Genomic DNA, 25,508 nt, shown 5'->3' with positions numbered 1-25,508 from the left:
ATCACTTCGGGATAATCAATACGTACAAGTCCCTGCTCTTGGGAACTTGCGTTCTAGTGGGTGGTAAACAGGTCTAATTTGCCGGGCAGTAATGAGGCGAAGGGCCACTGATGGAGGAAAGGGGTGAGCGCAGCTGGTTTGGGTGGGGCGTCAGGGACATAAAGTCAGGAGGGAGAGCGGTCCCAGGAGACCGTTCCGCGGAGGCCGGCAAGTGCAGCGTTCCTGAGGCCTGGTGAGCTTGGGTCCCAGTTGGGAAGCCGGTCAGTTGAGGTGCAGTTCAGGATGGGGGGAGGGAGGGGATGAGGGCTGGAGGTGGGCTGCACGGGTGGGACCAGGCTCTGTGGGGCCTTGTGGGTCATGGTAAGAACGTTGCCTTTTGACCTGAGGTGAGGGTGAGGGGCCTCAGAAGGCTTTGGACTCCGGAGTGGCAAGGTTCTTCCTGGCTCTGCTCAAAGAATAGGCTGTAGAAGGGTGGGAGCCAGGGACACGGGCTGGGAGGCTGTTGTCCCAGTGCAGGTGAGCCAGAACGCTGGGTCGGCCTGGGATTGAAGGGAGAGGCAGTGGGCTTGCTGTACACTGGCCGCCAACTGTGAGAGGGTGTGGTGGATGAGGGGTCAGGGTTTGTTCGTAGATGTCTTAGGTTTGGGATGCCTGTTAGACCAAGCGGAAATGTTGAGGCAGCAGCTGGAAACGTAGGTCAGGAGTTCATTGAACGAGTAGCTTTTTATCCCCGTGGGCAAGACGGGCCCTCTTTCGCTCTCTCAATGTGCCCTGTGGCTTCCCTCAGTCGCAAGGAAACCAACAGTTATAAGCATCACAGCGAGTCAGATGCTTCACCTCTGTGTTCTCATTTGATTCTCGCCAGGTCGTATCAGGGGCTGTTTGTTTACATGTCCATCATACAGATGAACCAGGGATGCAGGGACCAGCCCTCCCCACCCCACATAAAGCCTCACAGCCACAGTAACGTGCCAGTCGGGCTGGCAGCCCAGCCCTTTTGTGAGCGCTCTTCCCCAGTGTAGCTGTACTGCAGGCTGTGGGGTTCCCTGCCGTTTGCAGTGGATCATCATCTTTTTATGCCTCCCTAGTTCCTTTCCTAAAGCATTTTTTTAGTTTGTTTCAAAAGTTTAGGTGCATCAGGCAAGGTGGCCATCGACCACTCTGTTTGACTTGGAGTTAGGGCCTGTGTGTGTGGTGTGTTTGGGCTGTGACAGGTGTGGGGAGGTTGATTGTCATGGGCTGCCTTGGGGATTCAGTCCTACTACTTTGGTTTTACTTCCTGCACAAACCAAACATTGAGCCGAAATGGCTTCAAGCAGCCAGGCCGGCCCTCACCCAGTGCGTCCGTGCCTCTGTGTTACTGTCCCCCCAGAGGTAGCCTGTTCCATTTTAAAACAGCCCTAATAATTAAAGTGTTCTGGTGGATGTTGGGTACACATGCCTGTCCCTGTAATTCACACATACTGGGCATCATTCTGTCCTAGGGTACCCGGTAGGGAAAATCTAATTCCTTTTGCATATTTGAGTGAGGATGCAAAGTAGTTAAGAGCACAGGCTCAGGGTCGGACATGAGTTCAAATTCCAGCCCCACTACCTTTAGTACTTTTGTAATTTGGGGAAAAATCATCTAACCTCTCAAAGTCTCAGCTTCCCCTTCTGTACCGTGAGGTAATAGAGCTACTTCTTCTTGGGCTGTGAGGACTAAATGAGGCCATTTCTGTAAGGCAGCTAGCACCGTGCTTGGCACAAGGCAAGGACTTGACATCTGTAAGCTGTCCATGAGGATCATACAGTTGTCATCTTGCCGTCTGAAGTAGAAGAAGGTGAGGAATACTTTTGAACTGTGAAAGCACCAAGTTATCCTGTTTGCTCAGTTGTCCCTTCGGAGCAAGAGATATAATAAAATAGATTTTGGATTTTGTGGAATCTCCCTTAAATTCACGTCATACTAGGACTGACCAACATCCATATGGGGAGTATGGTTTTAGATTAATGTCTTTCCATCCAAAAGTTGGGAGCAGTAGCCCAGTTTTGTGTTTTTAAACTTGTCTAATTAGAACTGGTTGCCTTAAAAGAAAACAATAAAAAACCATAGTCTTGTGAAAAATTTCTTCACTTAAAAATTTAAGATGGTTTTACTCAGCAATACTGGACGGAAACTGTCTCTTAGTGCCTCCTCTACCTGTGTATTGTCCTCATCTTTGTGTTTGGGGGTCCTGTTTTAATAATTTTAAAGAACCTAAAATTTTTTCAGATGTAGCATTTTTCAAGCTTCAATGAAAATGCCTGCAGTTAATTAGTGATTCCGTAAGACTAACTGGTTGTCAGCTTCATTCATTATTGATAATGCGCACCTGCTCTCATTTTTGTTGGCATCAAAATGGTTGTATTTTAACCTTAATCTACTAATCGATGAAAAGAGAATAAATAATTAATGTTTATTTACCTCACTTGGTGTAATAACTTATGGAAAACTTTTAATCTTTTAATGCTGTATTTTACATTCACACATAAAGAAGACAACTGCTTATAATCTGTATATGGATGCAAAATTGATAAATTATTTGTGTGATATAATTGATACACTTGAACAAATTCACATTGTTCTTCTAGGTAAAAGAAGAGTAGTACATTAAAATCCAACTTGGGAAATATTTTCATTGCAAATCCTGTACTTTGTTTAACTTGACAGCATTTATGTGTAGCAGGTAGGCTAAATTAGTTTAATTGCTAATCAAAAATGAAGTGGATAATAAACATTCAGTTTGCTTCCTGAATCAATCTAATGACAGAATTATCACCTAAGCCCTGAATCTCCACCCTCCTTGACATAATACTTGGTTATAATTTTCTGAGGGGACATCTCTACTAGGTATTACCTTAGGTATTGAGAAGACTAGATCGCTGATATTGTGGGATTGCATTTGCTCTATACCTAACTGAAAAGACTTGATTTTAAAATATCCAGAAGGTTTTCTAGTGATAATTCCCATTGAGATTTAAGTCCTGTTGTTAGGATAATAGTAATATTTTATTTTTAAAAGCATTCTTACATAAGCTTAAATTTAATTCAGTGTGTCAGTCATATGAGGTTTATTAGTTTCCATTTTTTCTTTCTGCAGACCTTATTTAGAAAAAGAAAATGTTTCTTAAAAAAGAAAAAAATGTTTTAATGTTTCTTTTTCTAGCTACCTTCTTAATTCACTTTTCTTCTATTGCCAAACTTCCAAAATAAGTAGTTTATACCAGCTTCCTCCCTTCTCTCTCGTCTCTCCCTTCCTCTCCCACTTTTTATCAGGAAGCTGGAAGGAATCAAACACTGAGTGTCTAGTGTGTGTCTTGCTCTTAGCACATTCCACTTGTTAGGCACTTAATCCTCACAACTCGGGTTGCCAGGTGTCCAGCAATGAACCCACAGAGTCTGGGATTGTAGCTTCTTGCTTGGCAAAATGAAAATTTTATAAACAAATATGTCTCTTGTTTTTTTTAAAAAAAATTGTCTTGTTTGTGACTCAGAAGCCTCTGAGACTGGACCTCAGTGTTACTAAATCTTGGTGATAGGAAACAAAAGATGACAGGAACTTGCTCCTGGAGCCCTGAGGATGGAAACAGCCCCACCTGGAGCCAGCCGGCTCTGCTGTGGCTGCAGATGGATGCCCAGCGCTCACACGTTAGGGACCAGGCATTTGGGTTCCGCAAAAGTCACTTTTCCTGTAGGCATTTCTGTAATCAATATATTTATACCAATAAAATCAAACACTACAGATGCCACTTTCTGATAGGTCCAGCTTTTGCTGGTTTTCTTCTCCGGCTATCACTGAACTTCCATGCTTCACTGCAGTCACCCTTTCATTTGTTTGTTCAGTATATCCATTAACAACCAGACTTTTAAGGCCGGTGTGTTCCAGGCAGGCACTTGGGGGCACAAAGGTAACGGAATCAGAAGATCAAGTTCTCTTCCTTGTGTAACTGCCAGAAACATTCAGACACTACGTGTGTGTTCCTCCAAGCAGGGCGCTGGTTCCTAATCACTGCAGGTTCCAGATGACTGCTGTGAATTTATTTTTAATTAATAGACTTTAGTTTTTAGAGCAGTTTTAGGTTTATACAAAATTGAATAGATCTCACACAGTTCTCACACACACTCTCTCCCCCACTCACTATTTCCCGTTTTTAACATCTTGCATTGGTGTGGTGCATTTGTTACAAATGATGAACCAGTATTGGTACATTACTATTAACTAAAGATCATAGGTTATATTGGGGTTCTATGAGGTTGACAAATGTATAAACAGCCACCCCCCCACCAGTCCTTGGCAGTCACCGATCTTTTTACTGTTTTTGTAGTTTTGCCTTCTCCAGAATGTCATTTAGTTGGAACTGTGTACTGTGCAGCCTTTTCAGACTGACTTCTTCCACTAAATGACATACATTTAAACTCCCTTCATGTCTTTTTATGGTTTAATAGCTGGTTTCTTTTTAATCCCTGAATAATATTCAGTTGTACAGATGTACCACAGTTTGTTTGTCCACTCATCTGGGTTGTTTCCAGGGTTTGGCAATATAAATAAAGCTGCTATAGGCATTCATATACTGTACAGGTTTTTCCACAGGTATAATATTTCTAGTCATTTGGGTAAACACCTAGGAGCACAATTGCTAGATCAAATAAGACTGTTTACCTTTGTAAGAAATTGCCAGACTATCTTGAGAAGTGACTGTACCATTTTGCATTCCCACCCGTAATGAATGAGAGTTCCTCTTGCTCCACTTCAGCATTTGGTGTTGTCAGTTTTCTGGATTATAGCCATTCTGATAGGTGTATGGTGGTATCTTGTTGTTTTAATTTGCAGTTTCCTAATCATATGATATGGATCATCTTTTCATATGCCTATTGGCCATCTGTATATCTTACATTTTAACTGAGTTTGTTTTCTTATGGTTGAGCTTTAAGCAGTCTTTATATATTTTTTACATGTATTTTGGATACAAGTCCTTCCTTTATCAGATATGTGTGTTGCAAATATTTTCTCCCAATCTGTGGCTTGTCTTTTCATTCTATTAACAGTGTTTTTTGTAGAGCATAAGTTTGTAATTTTAACGAAGTCCAACTTAACCAGTTTTTTTCTTTCATGGATCATGCTTTTGGCATTATATCTAAAAACTCATTGCTAAACCAAAGTCATGTGTATTTTCTCTGGTGTTATCTTCTAAAAGTTTTATAGTTTTGCATTTTACATTTAGGTGTATGCTCCATTTTGAGTTGCTTTTTGTGAAAAGTATAAGGTCAGTGTCTAGATTCATTGCAAGTGGGTGTCTAGTTGTTTAGCATCCTTTGTTGAAAGGACTATCCTTTCTCCAGTGTCTTTGTCTCCCCTGTTGTCTTTGGGTTTCTTTTGAAAATCCTTCTAAATGGAGTGTCAGTTGTAATCCACTGTTATTATCCGGGAGTCCTGTTGATGGGTGATGTGGTGGTAAAATATTGGAGAGGGGGACCATTCTATAATCTCACGTTTAAATCTCCATTGTTTTGTTTTGTTTTGTTGGGTATTTTTGGTTTTTACAGTGGGCCACAGTATCTGGGATGTGACCTTCGGAAGAGTTCCTTAGCCTTTTTTCCCCTCCCCTTAATTGAGACAGGAAGGCTAGAGGGGCTGCAGGTACCTAGTTGTCCTTCCCCAGATCAGATAAAGCTGAGGAAAAGTGTTTCCCTGGAGGGCTAGCTTTCCTTACACAGAACAGAACAAGAACAGAACAACTCTGGGCAGATGTTTCAAAACGGTCCTTTTCTCCCTCCCCCTGCCAGAAGCCCCAGAGGAATTTTCTCCATTCCTAACAATAAAAACCTGGTGGCAAGGATGCCTCCTACAGATAAAACTCATGAAAATGTGAGCTGCCTGTTGTTTAACTCTCAAGCTGGTCCACACTGAGCCTCCAGCAAATCCTCAGTTACCGTTTGGGTTCCTGGCAGCCATGGCTCCAGCATCAGTCTCTGCTCCTGGTAAACTCTGATTTTCCACATCCGCCTGTGAACTTAATTCTCCGATGAATCTAAGAGCTGTTTTTCAGTTTGTTTAGCTCGTTTCTTGTTGTAAGTAAGGGAGTGACGACTTCCAGGCTTTTTACACGTTGGAGCAAAACCAGAAGTGCCCTTGCAATTTGTTCTAACCCGCAGTGGTCAGATGTATCTCTTCTCATCATGGATCAATCCTGATAGATACTGTTTAACTACAGTACTGTAAAGGCTGTGAGGTGGAGGAAAGCAGAGTGTATTCTCTAACTGTGTTCTGTTTGATAATAGGAGAGTAACAGTTTTTCCTTTGGGGACCCTGGGAATCGGGGGTGGGGAGGGAGGAGATGAGTTTAGGAGAGGTCGGTGTCTGTTTCTTTCATTCTGTAAGTTTTAAGAGTTATTCCGAAGCATTTTAAACATAGTACAATAAAGCATACTAAAGAATATATAGATGTATATGTGTAAGGAACAAAAAATAATGAAACACGGTGACTAGTTACAAGTTGGCAACCTAGTATGTGGATTTTATTTCTAGAAAACAAGTACTCACCCAGAAAATGGCGTGTTGAGGAGTGTGGGCCCCATGCTGTTGGCATATATCATGCATTATTGAACTAATTTGCTACTTCTGTCTGGACGCACACACCTTATCAGCCAGTATTTCTCTTCAACTCACAGGAAAGTATCACACTCCCCCAAGCCTGTGAAGTAAGTATTCTGGTTACCACCATACAGGTGAGGTTACCTGGAGAGAGGTTAAGTAACTTCCCAGGTGTGCACAGCTAAGAGGCTTGTCTGGCACCATTGTAACTTCTGGCAGACTCTGACCTTTGCCCAGTCTTCGTGTCCCTTGAGTTCTCTGTGGGTGATGACAGCCCAGAGGACCCCACTTTCTGAAGATGCTTCAATCTTTTAGCTTTCACAGTACCCCGGCCCTTTCCAGACTCCTTTACCAGCCTTTCATCTTCTTCATGAGCTCTTCTTCCTATAGATCTTGTGCTCTATCACTAAGAGATCAGCAGTAGCTGCTGGCCTCTTATTATGAAAAACCAACATCCTTTAGGCAATCTCTTGTAGACTTTTATATAAAAGTAAGTTCTGTTCGTTCTGTATCTAAAAGGGACTCCACTCTGGTGGGGTCGGGGGCAGGGGTGGTGTTTAGGTTTATGGTTACAACTTTTGTTTGGCTCAGAGGACTTGTCACTTTCAGATCTTTGGCCATTTCTACTATTTTCTAAAATCGAGGTTTTCAGGGGTCTTACTATTAAATAAGTAGAACATTGATGTTATTTCTCCTGTCAACAGACCTCTTCATCTCTTCCTTACCTTTGTCAGCTAGTACTGGATGTACCATCAGAGAAGGATAAAATCATTTTATTCTTCTCCAACAATAAGCAAATAAATTTAATGTTGGCAATAAAGAACTAGCATGAGATAGCCCTGTATCAGAAACCCTAAAAGGGGATGAATAGTCAGGAACGCAAGATAATAACTCTCAAATGCCAGGTCTTCATGATTAGATTCAGGTTATATTAATGCTATCTAAGGCAATTTGTGCTCAGAGTATCAATTTGGACACACAGTGTTACCTGCCTCTCATTTGTGGCATTATTTTTGACTGTCCAGTGAAGGTGTTGTCTGATTTCTCCAATGTACAGTTGCTTTTTTTTTCTGTTGCTACTTTCAGACTATGTAAATATCTTATTCCTCATCAACATTTGTATCCTAAATTTAACACCTATTAATGATTTTTGCCCGAACCAGTCTTTACTGTGATGGTTGCAAACTCTACTGTGATGATTTTGCAGCTCTAACATTCCCTTCATACTGACCAGTTGGCACTTGGCATTCCACTTTTAGCAGGAGCCCTCCCTTCTCCCTCATTTCTTTCTTTTTAAATTTATCTATTTATTATTGCTGTGGTCTCATGGATTATATGAATCTTTCAATGATTTATAATATATTACTGTCCTTATTTTGGTGCTCAAACTGTCCCATGTTTGGCCTGTAGGAGCTCTTTTGAGCTGACTCTTTTGCTCATTCGTTCATTCATTCATTCCTGTGCACTTCCTTACTCTTTTGCGTAACAGTGTGTTCTGGGCTCATCTTGTCTTTTTATGCCTCAGCTGTGGAATCCACAGCCATTTTTCTGAGGAGTGTTGCTTCCCCTTAGTGGGGAATGATTTTAGAAACCAAGATTTGGGTACTAGGTGTGCTCATTGCTATTGAGATGTCATCTGGGTCATTTGAGCCAACAGAGCTAGGAAATATATACATGTGTATAGCTTATATTGTGTACATACACAAAAATAGACATGTGTTTATATGTATACACACATATATTCATACACAAATAAATGAGCAAATGCACTTACACTTACGTATTTTGGAAATGTTTGAGAACCCTGGCTCCCGGTAACATCAACATATTTACACACTTTCTCGATCCTATAATACATCTAAAATAGCTTTGGAATTATTAGAAATTTTAATTTTATATTAGAAATTTATATGTTAATATGTTTGTTATGTTATAAATAAACTTAACTATTATTAGAGTTATGAAATATATTTTAAATACCAAAAAATGACCATACTAACTCTTGGGAAAAAGAGTTCAGAGTTTGTTTGTAGTTTTACTATTCACCCTGTCTACTGATTTTTTTTTTTTTCCTATTCTGTATATTGTGGTAAAATATTGTAGAGACTTTGGATTCTGTTACCCTCCTCTTAAGAGTGTGGAGTTTTATTCTAGCAGACAGTTAATTACTGATGAATCACCTGACTTTGTGGAGGCTTAATTTTGGACTTTTTTCTGGTGGATCTATTTTGGTTTTGCCCGTAGTCCTGTGACTCAGTCCTCATTCCTAAGGTATAGCCCTTCTCAGTTTCAGTGGGAAGCCTGTGGTGTTTACCAGACCTTGAATTTCAAACTCTATATTCCCAACACTGTGTATCCTGAGAACATCCGCTAAGCTTTCCAACCTTCCAACTGTTGCTTTTGCTGCATTTCCTAGTCTCACCCTGAGCATGTGCAATTTAAGTGTTAGTCAAGGATTTGAGGGGAGTTTATACAGTTTGAGGTCTCCCTGCTCCTCCATTGTGTGAGTGAGTATTCCACAATTTATCCATTCTTATGTTGATGGATATTTGGGTTGTTTTTAACTTGGAGATGTGATGAATAAAACTGCTGGGAACATTCTTGTACATGTCTTGGTGAACAAATGCACTCATTTGGGAAAAATATCTAGGAGTAGAATTGCTGGGTAATAGGGTAAGCAGATTTGTTTATCAGATAACTGTCAGTTTTGCCTTTTCTGGAATGTTTTATAAATGGAATCATACAGTATGTAGCTTTCATTGAGCATAATGTGTTTGAAATTCATCCATATTTTTATGTCTAGTTCATTTCTTTTTATTATTGGGTATTATTTCATTAAATTCTTGAAATGGGTGCTTAGAGCATTGATTTTTCACTCATTTTTTTCTAATATATGCATTTTGAGGCTATAAAATTACCTGTAACCACAGCTTTAGTTGCATCTTACGTGTTTTATATGCTGTATTTTCTTTTATCATTTCATTTCAAAATCATTTTAACTTCCATTGTGCTCTCTTCTTTGACTTACAGGTTATTTAGAAGTCTGTTTCATTTCCAATATATGGACATTTTCTAGTTACCTTTTTGTTAATGATTTCTAGCTTAATTGTGGTGCATTTAAAGAACATCCTAAGTATAATTTCAGTTTTTCTGAAATACCAGGAGGCTTTCTTGTGGTTCCTTTTTAGTATTTTTTTTCTTGCATCGGCAGGCGGACTTTCAACCACTGCACCACCAGGGAAGCCCCCTTTTTAGTATTTTGTGTTTGCTTTAAAATGAAGTTATTGGATAAGCTTTACATGTAGGGTGTATATAGATAATGTATTCTTTTTTTTTTTTTTTACATCTTTATTGGAGTATAATTGCTTTACAATGGTGTGTTAGTTTCTGCTTTAGATAATGTATTCTTTATATGTATTATATAGTATTAATATGTTCACTAGATCGTTTATTTATTGCATTATTCAGTCTATATCTGTACTGATTTTTTTGTCTGCTTGTTCTATCAGTTTACTAAGAGAGATATATTAAAATCTCCTGTGATGGCTATTGATTTATCTGTTTCTTTTTTATAATTCAGTTTGGGTTTAGAAACATTGAGACTACATTGATATGCACACAAATACAAAATTTTTCTATCTTCCAGATGAATTGAACCTTTTGCCATTATGAAATGACTGCTTTATCTCTAATAATGCTTCTTGCCTTCTTTGACTATTTTGTCTTCTTTGTTTGGTCTTAACGTACCGGCATCAGCTTTCTTTTGGTTAGTGTTTGCCATGTATCTGATTCCATCCTTTTACTCTCAACCTTTCTGTATTTAAGTGGGTTTCTTGTAAGCAGAATATAGTGGGGTGTTGTTTTTTTTTTTTTTGCGGTACGCGGGCCTCTCACTGTCGTGGCCTCTCCTGTTGTGGAGCACAGGCTCCGGACGCGCAGACTCAGCGGCCATGGCTCACGGGCCCAGCCGCTCCACGGCATGTGGGATCTTCCCAGACCGGGGCACGAACCCGTGTCCCCTGCATCGGCAGGTCGACTCTAAACCACTGCGCCACCAGGGAAGCCCCGGGTGTTGTTTTTTTAATCCTAACAATCTTTGTCTTTTAATTAAACTATATACTCCATTTACCTCCAGTGTAATTACTTTTGCTTTCTACTCTCTGTCCTATGTTAATTTCTTCTCTAGTCCTCTTTTTGACTATTTGTTCTCCTCTCTGTTAGCTTGATAGTTATATGAACTTTATTCTTTTAGTGGCTACCCTGGAGATTTCACCATGCATCTTTTCTTATCAAAGTCAATTGTTACTTGGCACTTTACTTTCATTTCTGACAATGAAAGAACTTTGGAACACTATATAATTCTGTTGTATAACTTCAGTTTGTCTCACTTGTTTTCATCAGATGGGATAAATCATGATCAATGGTAGAATAATTATAGTCTCCATGCAAGGTGTTAATTAGAACTGTAGAACTATGATTGGGTAAGTCAAAAGCTAGACTTTGGAGGAACGCTGGATGAAATGCTCACCCTGTCACTGACTTGGCATTGTGCCTATGTGCACATTGTTTATTTGCACAATTTCAATACTGATGAGAGAAGAGCACCTCCACCTGCATCCAGGGACTTGGGAACAGCCATTGGGAGCTATTCTTAGATGCTGGCAAAGCCCTCCAAGCTGGGTCACATGTTGGTGGGTACTACTCCGACTCTGCTAAGTGTTGGTGACCCTGAGTACATACTTGTGTTTTTTAACGTATCCCATCTATGTGTAATTTGCTTTTACTTTCATTATTTTTTCTCTGCATCACACTGGATATTTGAAAAACTCTCAGAAAAAGTATATCCTTTTTCCAGTGACATTTTTTCTATCAGTTTTCCTTTCATCCATACAGTGTAACTTTAGCCCAGTAGTGGGTTGGCTTCCATCTTGTTGTTTTATTGTCTGATTCCACTCAAAGTCACACGGAGGAAGTAGTGTGTGCCTGTCACTGCTCTGTGAGCTATCTGGAAATAATAAATGTTCTGATTATCCACAATCAAATATAAATGAAAAAGAATATTTATGCCTACACGTTCTGTGCTACTCACGTCTGTTAGTAGTGTCCATCTGGTTCCTCTAAATTTATACTGTGAATTGATGAAGAATTATCTAGTTGAAAATATATTAATAGTCCAATGACTAACCTGTATTTCAGATGAAAACTTTCTTTGTGTTCATACTAGTAATATTTAATTTTTGTTTAACTTATAAAGTCCATACTGCCTATTGGCTAAATGTGTATCTTCATACAGTATTGTCCAAAATGTTGGACATATTTGTTCATAGTTCCTAAAATTAGAGTGATACCATGAAGAGCTATTATTTGTATGAATTTTAGAGAAAAATTGATGGTAGACATTGACTTTTAGTTGTATCAAGTTCATGATTTTGAAAAATTTGTATATTTTTAAATTCCCTTAATATTGCTATTTAAGAATATAATTTATTCAGACCGAATTACATTACTGTACTTACTATGAGTTTCATCCCAAAATATTAACTCAGAACCTAAAAGGGAAAAAAGGAAATGATTGATCCAGTACATACGATGCTGTAATTTCTGGGATCGACACTCTGATTCCTGTTTAGGCGTTTACTTAGTTCTGCTCCATTAGAATCTGGGCCGTGCTTTCTCGACTGCACCCTCTCATTTCAAAAATTTTTTTTCTTCCCAAATGTAATTTATGAAAAAGTAGGTTACAGGGCTAAGAGTAAAACGTGCGATACCACATTTCAGACATAAAGTAACACTTGCTATGTTAAGAATAAACTTCTGTAGATTGAACATAAAGGCTGTTTTCATTTTGTTTCAAGATACTCTTTTGGCAGCTTGCAAAAGCACAGTAAAGATGTTTTTTAATCCTTTTTATGACTGAGGACTCAGTGGCTGCTGCTATGAGGTTGGCATTTAAATTCCACGAACTGTGAGGGACAGGAATAACAGGGGGGAAGGTCAGGTGTTCCGTCTCTGCCCGCAGAGTGAATGGGCTGTTTCACTGGGCCTTTTCACTGGGCGCCTGCGGGGCGGGGAGAGACTGTGGACAGGAGGGGGAGAGTGAGGAGGGGGCTCGGGTGGCCGGGGCCCTCAGGCCAGAGCGCCGGCTTTAGCAGCGCTGGCGGCTTTAGCAGCGCTGGCGTTCCCGAGGGCACTGCACAAGCACATACTGTTGACACGCTTCTCAGAGGTCCATGTTATATAAGGTTGTAGAAATTAAGTTCATGACAACATGAAAAAAAAAATGTGAATACTTTGCTACTAGCCTGAATCACTCTGAATGATTTAAGCAAAATTATTTTTAGACCTTTTTCTTTTTTAAGTAGATCTGATTTGCCCAGGATAGACTGCTTGATTTTCAATTAATTGAAGTGGTTTTTGTTGTTGTTGTTTATTTTTCATCTCCAACTCGGAGTTATGGGTTTAAAATAGATGTGAAGGTAACTCAGATTATTTCAATATATGAAATGACATATTAATGTAATTATATTCTTGGTCATATAAAGGTTTCCTTTGTGAAGAACTCTGGTTTATTTGTTTCATGTTGAGCTTTAGGAGAACTGAATTATGGGATAAATGGAGTCAGTGTCACTGAGGTTGTAGAGTGGGTACCTTGATACCCTGGCACGTGGACCATCAGTGCTGGGGACGTGTCTGCCCTCGCTCTTATGCTTATCCAGCAGATGTTCCTAGAATCACATGGTGCTTAGGGACTTACATGTACCTATAACCTATTAACATGGTTATATCCTTCCAAGAGATTCTCTGTCCCCACCACCCACGATGGTTATTTTAAGCAACACTGCTCATGGTGGTCAGGCCGAGGAGTTGTTTTATCTGGGACCCCATGGGAGGGAGTGACATTTTACATGTAGATTTGGAAAGATCCCTGGCACCTGTGAGGGAGGAGATCCAGAAGAGAACAAGCTGGGAGTCATGAGAAATAAGAGCTTGAAGGAGGAGGGCGCCTCCTAAGAGGTCCAACTGGCAGGTGTAAACATGTGGGGCAGAGGGCCTGGGGAGACCCCTGCCCACCTCTCCTAGAACAGGTCATCGAGTGAACATCGACTTCACGTCATCCCCACATGCCTTCTCTCCTGGGTAGGGGAGGGCTGGCACATTTGTTGCCCAAGGAAGCAGGATGAGTAAGAGGCATGGTTCCATGCCGGAGGTGCCCAAGTGATGGCACGAGGGAATGAGTCTGTCATTGGGCGTAGGCGGGGTGTCGACCCCTCATGACTGGCTGGCTGGCAGCCAAGAGCTGGGATTAGAGACAATGAGGGCGGGGTGGGGTTCACTCGTAGGCCTGCCGAATACGGGGTGACTAGTGGGACATCCAGGTGGACGTGTTCAGGACGGGCAGAATTTCTGAGTCTGAAGATGGGGGAGAGCCTGGGCTGCCCCCTTAGAGTCAGATGTCTTCAGGTGTTTCCAGAACTGGGCCTACTAAAGTCATTTGCATAGAGGTGCTCGCTGAAGCCAGAGTCTAGTCAGTAATCTTTTCCTCTTCCCCCGTGTCCACCATAGTCGTCCTTTTCATTCTCCCTCATCCACAGCCTTTCAGTTTGCCCAAAGAACTCCTTTTTATCTGCCCACCGAACCGTAGGATGGTCCGCTCGGCATGTTTTGTGGTTTGGGATGATTTGGTGGTGGTTCCAAATAACTCTTTCGCTCCCAGTTTTTGGGTATCAGACCCATTTAGTTCCTGTAGAGAAGTTGGCAGGGGGGCTCTTGTTCAGCTTTAGAAGCGGGGAGGCAGCGCCCTGCCGCGAGCCGCAGGACATGTGCTTTGCAAATCAAGTGATCATCTCGCTGCTTTTTTGGAGCAACACTCCTTTGTCCCGGAACGTTCTCTTCTGCGCAGTCATTTCAGAGAACCGTGTAGCCCCAGGAGACGCGAGGCAGAACACTGTCCCTGCTGCAGTTTCCCGTGGTGTTGAGATTTTCCAGAATGATATGAGAACTAATATGAGGAAGAGAAAATAACCTCTATCTTTTATGCCTGACAGATAATCAGATTACCCAGGATTAGATGAAAATAAGTCATTTGTTCCTATAGTTAGTACTATAATGACCAAAATAATCTCTTGTAAGAGAATTTAACAATTAAACCAGATAAATAGGATTCAGCTTAGGGAATGAGTAAATGGCGAGAGAACAACGTGAGTTTAAAGACAAAGTTGGCGAGCTTTTGACGAACGATGTTGTGGAGTAAGTTTGCTGTCAGCTGTGTTCATCTGACCCACCCCCGCCGTCGGGACGCAGCCGGTGTTCCCAGTGCCATGGGGCTGGTGCCCACCTGCTCTGGGAGCAGCCAGGGACTGGGCTTCATCCACCACTTTACTTCCCTTCGTATCTTTACAAAAACCACGCAATGGCTTTTTGCCCTTACGTACCTGGTTTTGTCCACAGGCCACGTTCTCATAGAGATTTCGAGTATCCACAAGAAACTCAACGAGAGCCTTGATGAAAATGTATGTGAACTGTTTTTATATTTACCAAATATACTTATTTTTAAATTTTATTTCACTTCAAGTCTCAAACCTGGTCTGAATTTTTCATTTCCTTGTGTTCACAGTTCAGAAAATTCCATAAGGAGATTATCCATGAGCTGGAGAAGAAGACAGAGCTTGATGTAAAATATATGAACGTGAGTACCTAGTTCTGCTCCACCTCCCGTAGGTGGAGGTGGCCCGGGGCCGGGGGCCCAGCTCTCGCGAAGGCTGCACTTGCCTGATGGCTGAGCTCGAGGACAACTTCCCCCACTGCTGACTTGGCAGCAGCAGGTATGATGGAGCTGGCCGTCGAGTGTCGAGTGTGTACACAGCCGCGTAACACCAACAAGGTCCCTTTGGGCTGAGTGGGCCAAGTGCTAACACTTGGGATCTTTACTAAAAAGCATAGCGGGAAATCCTGCAGGGAATCATACACTTCTGGAAAACATTGTTTTCAAGGAACATGCATATGTGGATGACACCTGCATCTGCGTTAGTGCAGCTGTTGCTTTCACAAACCGGCACTTGCAGACGTGAGCCGTGTGGGAGGACGCCGTCTGGAGCTCCCTGGGGCCCCGGTCCCATCGTGGCGTCTCTCTCCTGCTGCCCTATGGCAGTGTCGATTCCAGCAGTTTGCTCCTTCTGCCTCGCCTTTCTGCTGCACACTAGCTGCTTCCTTGGCCGCCCGAAGCTCCCCTTCTTCACAAGCCCCGCACGGCAGTAAGCGGTGGGGGTCACCCTGAAGTCGTCCTGCTGCCCTGCGTGCACGTGCTCTGTGGCCCGGAGGATGTAATACCAAGCCCTTTACGTGCATTGTCTGATTTTTATCCCCACAGAAACTCTGTAACATAGGTACTCTTACTATATCCCCACTGTACAGATTAGAGGGTAAGCATGGATTTCAGAAAAATTAAGTAATTGCTGAGATCACACAGGAAATGAGGGATGAAGCCAGAATTCTAACCCAGGTCTGTGAGGCTCCAGAACACTCTGTTTCACAGCCCTCAGAATCACCGGAAGCGATGGCTCTTGTTCATTCTGTTTCTTGAAATCGTTAAGTCATAAAACAGTCAGAAGTGTGTGAGTTGATATTGTTCATTTATTCACCAAAGCACTTACAGGCCACCCAGTGTCCAAAAACCTTGGAAAAAAAGGAATAAAAGAAAGAAACGACATTGTTTTCCTCCGAGAAGCTGCCCTTCTGGTCAGGGGCTCATCATATAAATGGGGAACTTCAGGACAGGACATTGAAGTCGAAGGAGCGGAGCGGGGTGGTGTGAAGTGGGGATACCTGCAGCCAGGCAGGGCAGCGCGAAGCGTGGGCCTTTTGCCACCACGCCCAGTGGAAATGCAGCAAGAGTAACAGCCTGACACTGCCTGGTGCTGCAGTAAAAATAAGTGCAATGTTTAACTTACAGGCGACTCTCAAAAGATACCAAGCAGAACACAGGAATAAATTAGATTCTTTGGAGAAATCTCAAGCAGAATTGAAGAAGATCAGAAGGAAAAGCCAAGGAGGACGAAATGCACTCAAATATGAACACAAGGAGATGGAGGTGAACTTTTCAGCACTATTTTACTTTATTTTGGGGTTGATGATCTGTACAGTTAACGGGGAAGCGTGCTCACCTCAGTCAGTCTATACTTCATCCGTCACTGTTCTGCTGTTGAAAGTTAAAAATAAGCATTTCGACTTGGTAGGAGCTGAAGGCCGCAGAGTTCCCCAGAGTTAAGTTAATAATTAGTCAAGAGCATTGGCATTTTCTCCCAACTCAGGGAGGGTCAGGGACTCCCCAGTATAAGCATTACTATCTCCATTTTACAGATGGGGAAAGTGAGGCTTAAGTTAAGTCACATGGTTGGCACTTGGAACTGGGATTTGAACTTGAACTTTCTGGTTCTGAACTTTTTGGTCCCACGATTTTCCAGTAAAACATGATCATATCCCTGGATTACAAAGTAATATTTTATGCAGATTACCCAGTGGAATGTAAGGCCTTTGGCAACTTCTCTCCAAGCATGAGTCAGGGATCTTAATGAGAATTTGCCATCTGCTCAGATCAGGTTACAAGTACGTCATTTTGTCTAATGTTTATCTGCATTTAGCACTTACTCCATTATCAGAATAAACCAAGCATAAAGATGGGAGAAGATAAGTGTCAGGCTGTGTAGCTATTTGATTCCTCATGTCATACTTGTATAACTATTATTTATTTTCCTAGTATGTAGAAACCATCACTTCTCGCCAGAATGAAATCCAGAAATTCATTGCAGATGGTTGCAAAGAAGCTATACTTGAAGAGAAAAGGCGCTTCTGCTTCCTAGTTGACAAACACTGCAGCTTCGCAAATCACATTCATCAGTATCACTTACAGGTGGGTGTGGTGGCAGATTGCGTTGTGAGGACTAATTTTATTCATATTTAAATGCCCTTGAAATGCTTCACCTTCCATGCGTGCCCAAGTATAAAGCGAAAGGCTTATTTTGCCAGGGAGAAGATTCCAAGGAAATAAATTTTTTATAATAGTTATTTATTTATTTATCTGGCTGCCTTGAGTCTTAGTTGTGGCACACGGGATATCTTAGCTGTGGCACGCGGGATCTTTCATCGCAGTGCGCGGGCTCTAGAACGCGTGGGTTTAGTTGTCCCATGGCATGTGGGATTTTAGTTCCCTGACCAGAGACTGAACCAACGTCCCCTGCATTGGAAGGTGGATTCCTAATCACTGGACCACCAGGGAAATTCCCCAAGGAAATAATTTTTGACCAACTTGAATGTGTAAACTTTTAGAAATGTAGATGAAATGGCCAAATGCTTGTTTATAATGTTTAATTTAGTAACACATTCATACTTATTGAATAACTGAGAAATGGCCCTTTTTTCCTTTTCTCACCCATGAGTCAGCTTTTCTCAGACTCTTTCTGATGCATCTTCAACATCAGTGCCTTCCCCAGAACCACGGCATGAGTCCCGGCAGGCCCCAGGTCCAGCCCACCTGGGTGGCCTGAGATGCTCACCTTGGGGGTCCATGTAGATGGTGTTGCTGGAAATTCTATCCCAGGCCACAGACCCCATTCACAGCCTTAGGACAGCTGGTCGGGGCTCCTTTTTCACTCCTCCTCAGGTTGTGTGTCTGTTCAAGGTCGCATCAGCTGCGTGACTGGATTTATCCCTCTCCTTCAGCTCATGCAGTTGTGAGGTTATATTTCCAGGAATCATTACAAACTGTGTGTTAAATTTCCTTTCCTCTCTTTTTTTATTTTTTAAATTATGAATTCTATTGGGCTTATGTAAGCATCCAGAACTAGCATTGACTGAAGTCAAATATTCATTGTTATTCATAGTAAAGTAATTTAGAGAGCACTCCATGATATGAGAAGCTTTGTAAGAGCTTGAATATAGCGCAACTTCCTCTTTTCAGGGGGAAAAAAAACTTGGACTTGTATGTATGCATATATCACAGGTTACATATTCCATAAAGTTTTTGCAACTTTAAGGAATATTCAGCTACCAAATCTAAATACCTAAGGTCTCAGGTTGTTACAGGAAAGAAAAATATGCTGCATTAGATGATCGCTTTTGTCACCAGTGCATACATACTAATGTTTCCATGGTGACACTGTCCTATTGGGGCAGGGTCGTGGGCCGGAGGGGCACAGAAGCAACCTTGAAGCTCTCTGTGGTGACACCAGCCCCCAGCAATGGGGTCCTTGCTGTGTCGTGAGGCAACATGGCCTATTTCCAGAGAGCTCTAGTTGTTGACAGTCTTTCTTACACTTAACCTTGAGTCCCTATTACGTTTTTTAGTGTGACGCAAGCCAGATCTCCTCCTTTCCCTAGCAGAAGTCTCTTCAAGTCTCTGAAACCACTTTTGTGCTTTCCCTGATACCAGTCCTGGATGAAGCAGGCTTAGTAGTTGGTCCGCGGTGTGTCTGCGTCACAGGCAGGGGACAGGGTGGTGTGAGAGGCGGGGCTTAGGATTTACACCAACTCCCCCAGCCCACTTCTGATGGACACAGAGCCTAGATGAAAAACAGTGTGGTTGTTATGAAAATAGTTTCAAAAAAGATCCCCTACTTCCCTTTTCCAACTAGATTGCCGCCCTGGAAAAAGGGGTTCTCGGAAAGGCTCCGGGGAGTCTGGGAGTCCAGTTGGAGGAAGAGCCAGGCTGTGGGAACCAGGACAGATGCCTCTGCCTCTGGGGCTAAGGGGTCTCGTCGCTGTCCTTCTGCATCTCTCTGTTCTGAAATCCAGCTTTTCTGCAAAGCCCATGGTCTGCCTGCCCCAGAGCCCCAGCCGGCCTGTGGGCGGGGCTTCCCCTCAACACTGCCCCCGACTCTGAAGACCCACCACGCTCTGCTTCTAGTCTCTATGTCCCCGTAGAGGAACTTCTCAGGGCAGGTCTGATTCACTCCTCTAACACGCCAGTCCGGTTTCCCTGAGGTCCCAGTAGTTGAAACCTCAGGGTCCTGGATCTACCACGGAAGGCTGTGTTAACCAGTTACTTAGCCTCTCAAAGTTCTCAGTTTCCTCATCTGTGAAATGAGGATGAGAATGGTACCTACTTTAGGATTGTGGGGCAGATGCAGTGAATTAACAAGGATGAAGTACTTAGGACAGTGTTTAGGACACACGAACGTACACACACAAACAGAGTCCACTCTTGGTCCTGTCACTCGGTCAGAGGTGCTTCTTGTGGGAGGAAGACAGCGGGGATTGGCAGTTCTGGGACCACGGGGAAACATGGGAGTTAAGACGGATTGATCCGCCTTCCCTTTTAGTTTTTGAACTTCTTCTGAATCATGTACAATCCTTGTATTAGTCTTGAACTCTGTATTCACCCTGAGGGAGGTGGTAAATTCCTTTAGAACAGGAGCCTACATCCTCAGCAAATAAGACACAGCAGATCCCCATAGGTGCTTAAGCTCTTCACTGAATTGAACTCATAGCTCCCATACTTCCAGTGGTAAGCCAGGAATACATTAGTAGTATTTGTAATTTGTGTCAGTCCTTCCAACAGTACACATTTGTCTTTGGTTTTGTTTCTTTTGAATTTATAGTCTGCAGAATTGATCAATTCCAAACTGCCTAAGTGGCAAGAAACATGTGGTGATGCCACCAAAGTACCAGAGAAAATCATGAATATGATCGAAGAAATTAAGACCCCAATCTCCACCCCAATGTCTGGAACGCCTCTGCCTTCACCCATGATCGAGAGAAGCAGCATGGTAAGAGCTGGTTGTCTCCTCAAGATTTTGGTTGTATGTTTGCTAAATAAGATTTCAGCCATATTTGCACGACAGACCAAGGCCTTCTTTGTTAGTGGAAATCACGGGTTCTCCTGTACTACTTCTAGGGCCTGCCTTTCCTTTTATCCCCTTACCTTCAGATTTGAAACTAGATGTGAAAATGTTTCACACTGTGTTAGCACTGTAATCTTTGTTTTGGAGATTTTTTTTACTGATTTTAATTGTAATGATTCCCACTTTATAAGTTTATTCCCATTGAAGGAAGCGTAAAGTGTCTTAGAACACAGATTAGCAAAACTCTGGTGCCATTCATCACTACATAAGGCACCTGAGGAAAAAAATAATCACCCCAGTATTCCAGGTAACGAATTCAAGCATCGTAGTTCACTGCTCTTTGAATATGGGCTTTATTATTTTTTCACAAACACGTGACGAGATTCAAATCCAGCAGGTAGTTTGAACACATGTGTCAGTCCACCCTCCCTGTCCATATAAAGCCCTCTGAAATGACAGCAAAGATATTAATGACCAGTCATCAACCTGCCTAATAGATCCATAACCGCATGGGAAAATAAAGAGCAGGTGCTGTCAATGGACCAGAAACACTGAAGGAGTCTCCAGAGCGAGAAAGGCAAGGTCAGCGTGTGGAGAATGGAAATAGAAGGACAGGTCAGCCCCAGGGAAGATGTGCAGGGCAAGGTTCCTGCAGAGGGTGGAGCTGTCAGTTCAGAGCCAGTGGATCCAAGAAGCGGGGAAGAAGCTGGGGTGTCCTGAGTGTTGTCGGCTGGGGAGCTGGTTCAGACTGTCCAGGCTGCTTGGTCTCTCCGCTTGTCCCACCTGTGCTAAACCACAGGCAGCCCGGGCTTTCATCTGTGAACTGAAACAGCATGTGTGGACCGAAGGGTGGGGCTCACTCCTGGGGGTGTGTCTTACCTCTTCCCCACATCGCATGCGATCAGGAGCACGGCGAAGACACAGACTGTCATGTACAGTAAAAAGAATGGGGACTGCCACCCAGTACAAAGATGGACAGACAACCAGCGGTCACTGAACAGGTGGGGGAAACCAGTGTCATAAAAAGACGCACCAAAGTAAAAACTGGAATGACGAGTAAAGGGGGCAACAGAGCCAACAGGGCAGAGGAGAAAAGAGATGAAAGGCTATTACAACCACAGAGAAGAGTCAGCTGTCTTGGAAATTTAAAAGGATTATTATTTCTAGTTAAAATGGTATGTCTGAGATTTGCTTCAAAATAATCCAGTTGTGGGGGAAGATGGATGGGGCATACGGGAAACGAGAATGTCCGTGGATTGGTAATTGTCGAAGCTAGGTGTTAGGTACATGGAGATTTATTGTGCTGTTTTCTCTACTTTTGTACCTGTTCCAAATTTTTCTAAAAGTTTTTCATTTCCCCCTCGTCCCCTCCAAAAACACCCCAAAACAAGAGCTGGGCTCCTTAGCAGAATGAATCAGCTTGGGAAATTAAGCCAAAGAACTCTCCCAAAATACAGTGCAAAAACAGGATTAAAAAAAAAAAAAAAATCAAAGAGGTTATCAATGTTAGCTGGGTTGAAACGTGGGAGGTACGTCCAGCTGCCGCCTGGGGCCTCACCGCCCGCATGTCTAGTGGGGATCTTCCCACTCAGCGTGTCCAAAACCACATACCTGAGGCTCTCTCACTCTAACCCCGCTTCTCCTCAGTCTTTCCCGTCCAGTAAATGGCGACTCCATCCTTCCAGCAGCGCAGACACCGGACATCGACCCTCTCCCTCTCTTAGGCCACAGCTAGCCCGCGGATACACACTGTTGTTTCCCACCACTTCTACCCCCACCCTGCTCTAACCGAGGTCCGGCAGAGATGACTGCGGTAGACTGGCCTTTAACACAGCAGGCAGGGTGATCCTGGCTGAATAGAAAAGACCAGAACCTCAACAGACGGCAGAATGCTAGCGATAAAGAGAGGATTCTGAAAACTTTCAGAGAGGGCAAAAATAGATTACTCATAAAGAAAAGAGAATCCCACTGATACTGGAAAACAAGACGTTAGAAAGTAATGGAGTAATGCACTCAAAATTCTGTGGAAAAATAATCTTAAATGTAGATGCCTTTAGCCAAGCAGCACTTAAAAGGGAGCCTAAAAATCCGTAGAGACAGGAAGGAGATGAGTGCTTTTCAAGGGGTGGGGAAGATGGGGAGTAACTGCTTTAAAAAAAAAAAAAAAAAAGACAAAAATGGAAAAAAGGACATGGTGTTCTTGAAATAATTCAAAAAGGGGCATTGCCCTACAAAAAATTGGGGGAAAAAATGGAATTTAAAGCATGTAATGCAAAACAGTCCTGGGGATCTGTCTAATGCCATTGCTGTGTTACACTAATGTTAAACTAATAAGGAATTTTTCACAGGTTGGGCGAGATTATGACACCCTTTCTAAATATTCACCAAAGATCCCCTCGGCTCCTTCAGCCAGAGCGTTAACCAGCCCTTTGATTGATATGTTTAATAACCCAGCCACAGTTGCACAGAATTCAGAAAGAAAAAATAATTCAACAGGTAAGATACTTAGTTGGATTTCTTTTAAAGTACCTTTAAAATTTTTTAAATATTTAGGATAAGTGTGCCTTGAGATAGAGGTAAATACACATGTATGGTAGCACCCCCTCCACACTGGCTTGGAGGAACTCACACCTTGTGATGGGGTCTAGGTTTATTCTAAAACCATAAGACACGTTGCTTTGACACATGCCAATTCTATATACAGATTGATGTCTACATACAGTGAACATTCCTATTGAAAGGTGTTATATTTTAAAAGAAATGGGATATAACTACAGAGCCTCACGCTGTGTTATGTATTTGTGGCAATTGGACTAAAATTTCATTTTTTTTTCAATGAAACAAACTGTAGAAGTTCACATGACAAAATTAATGGTTATCAGTCTTACCAGTAAGCTTTGTTTAAATTATAATCAGTGTTTTCATTGTCTCTAACAGAGCACTTCATGGTTTCTGGGGGCTTAGGTTCTAACCGCTTACATTTCTTAACCCGGTTGACTCTGTTTCAGTAGACTGGGACCAGTTATTGTTTGCAGGCATTTCAGGTGGCTTTGGTTAGGCTCCACTCTGCCTACACAGAGTCTTTGGCACCCAGGACCTCGAGACTGTTGTGGCGCCAGACCCATCTCTTTTGGGGGGGACTTGGGCCCCTTGGGTGTGAAGTCGTGGCAGTCACACGGTGTGTTGCTCGCGAGAGCCCACGGGCTGTCCAGCACGTGCAGCTCTTGGGGAAGAGATGGGATTTTCAGAATGTCAGCTGGAAAGATGATACTCTGTAGCCATTTGCCTTTGAAGAACTATAAGTTATATATAATATAAAGTTAAAATATACAGTGCTGTGTGCCCCTCAATCGTTCAAATGATCCTTTGGTTCTTATTGGTAAAAGCTAAATGAAAATCATTGAATTCGATACAGCCGAGGTAGACTATGCGGCATGTTGAAGAGATAGCAAAGTTTACATTGTACTTATTAAGAATTTGCGAGAATGATGCAGAAAGAGATTTTGCATTATTTTATAGTAAGTAGTGGGCTAGCAAAATTTGAGTGGAAAAAAAATACGGAAAAAAATTTTTCCATTCCAATTGTGTGGTGGTGGCGGTAGTGCTGGTAGATATCAGCCTGCGTTGAGCTGAGACATGACGGAGTGCAGCGTTAGGCCATGGAGCCAGGCCGCCCGCATCTGGTTCCATCTGGTTCCATCTGGTTCCTGCTTCTGCCACGGGCACCTAGGAGGAGGGGTCAATACATGTGACTCACCCTCACTACATCCCTGCCACGTTCGCAGGTGAGCAGCCATGGCAGCAAGAACGTCTACATTTCCAGTTTCTCTCTTTTTTGTGACACAGGCCTTGTGATTTGTTGTGGGGGAGTGCGGCAAGGAAAGCAGTGGGCCGCTTGGTGGTGGAGAACTTTGCCTCTTTAAGAGCCGTCCTGATTGAATCAGTGCAGATGAAGCTTGGCTACACTACTTTATCCTCTCGGTCTGGAAAAGAGCCTTTAGCCACAGGGATCCTCCTCTGAGAGGCCTCGGGCCATGGCTCTGCTGCTGTCCCTTGCTGTCCGTGTCCATCCAGACATGGGTGGAGGTGTGGAAATATAATCCGATTGGTGTCTCAGTGGAATGAGTGTGCTGGAGAGATGGGGGCGGGTGCTTTCCTGGGCTTGGCTCCTTTGAACTTGCCTGATCATCCTTCCTTGAAAAGCCATCACTGCTCGGTTCATTTTTGACAGGTTCTTCAGATGACCCCAGTTTACAGCGATCGGTTTCTGTTGCCACTGGACTGAACAGGGTAAAAAAGCAGAAAGTGAAAACCATCTTTCCGCACACGGCCGGCGCGAACCAGACCTTACTTAGCTTCGCGCAGGGAGATGTCATCACGCTGCTCATCTCCGAGGAGAAGGACGGCTGGCTGTACGGAGAGCATGAGGACACCAAAGTGTAGGTCTCGGGAGGGGCCTCCGCACGGGCTCCAGCGGTCCCACGCCGAGAGGGCTGCTGTCTCTCCTCGTAGCAGGTCTTCCTTGTGGGCAGATTAGCATTTTCACCACAGTTAGGTTCATAGTTTAGTGACAGTTACAGTTAACTGCAGTTGTTCTATGCCCAGTCATTCCCAAACTGTTTTCTGTATGTGTGTGCATATATAGATGAATTTGATGCGTAAATAAATAGGAGTCACTTCTGAAAGTAGTTTTAAATGTTTTTTTCACGTGACTTCAGATTTCTCAAGATATACTTTGTTAAGATTTAGCATGTGAATAGTTTAAATGCCAGTGTCATCATTTCAACTGGACGTGCATAAGCTTTACAGGAAGTAGGTTAAGTCAAGTTCCTGTGTAGGTTATTCAGGTATTAAGTAAAACCAATATGGAAACCAAAGGCAAAAAGGGAATCCAAATAAAAGTAATTCTGTATATGAGAGACTGCGATGAGAGTGGCCCGGCCACGGCCCCTGCGCTGTGACCGAGCCGTTCCGGCCCCTGCGCTGTGACCGAGCGTTCCTGGGTGTGTTTATGCTTTGCTTGTCTGCTGGGAGCATCCCAGCAAGTTCTTTTTCTCCC

The 25,508-nt window shown here is 42.9% G+C and overlaps 1 protein-coding gene across 2 annotated transcripts in view; it reads left to right on the top strand.

The window, feature by feature from the left end:
* The window catches only part of BAIAP2L1 (BAR/IMD domain containing adaptor protein 2 like 1), an 88,197-nt gene that overhangs the window by 44,674 nt on the left and 18,015 nt on the right, over positions 1 to 25,508 (top strand). For both annotated transcript variants that reach the window (XM_024745499.1, XM_024745498.1), the window contains exons 4-10: positions 15,063 to 15,124; positions 15,229 to 15,300; positions 16,564 to 16,701; positions 17,368 to 17,520; positions 20,207 to 20,374; positions 22,798 to 22,945; positions 24,681 to 24,888. In XM_024745499.1, the coding sequence (XP_024601267.1) occupies positions 15,063 to 15,124; positions 15,229 to 15,300; positions 16,564 to 16,701; positions 17,368 to 17,520; positions 20,207 to 20,374; positions 22,798 to 22,945; positions 24,681 to 24,888 (949 nt within the window). The remainder of the gene's footprint in view (positions 1 to 15,062; positions 15,125 to 15,228; positions 15,301 to 16,563; positions 16,702 to 17,367; positions 17,521 to 20,206; positions 20,375 to 22,797; positions 22,946 to 24,680; positions 24,889 to 25,508) is intronic.

This window comes from Neophocaena asiaeorientalis, unplaced genomic scaffold, assembly GCF_003031525.2.
Source record: "Neophocaena asiaeorientalis asiaeorientalis breed wild unplaced genomic scaffold, Neophocaena_asiaeorientalis_V1.1 scaffold461, whole genome shotgun sequence".
NCBI lineage: Eukaryota > Metazoa > Chordata > Mammalia > Artiodactyla > Phocoenidae > Neophocaena > Neophocaena asiaeorientalis.
The sequence above is the reverse complement of the archived record's forward strand: the minus strand, read 5'-3'. Positions and strand labels throughout refer to the sequence as shown.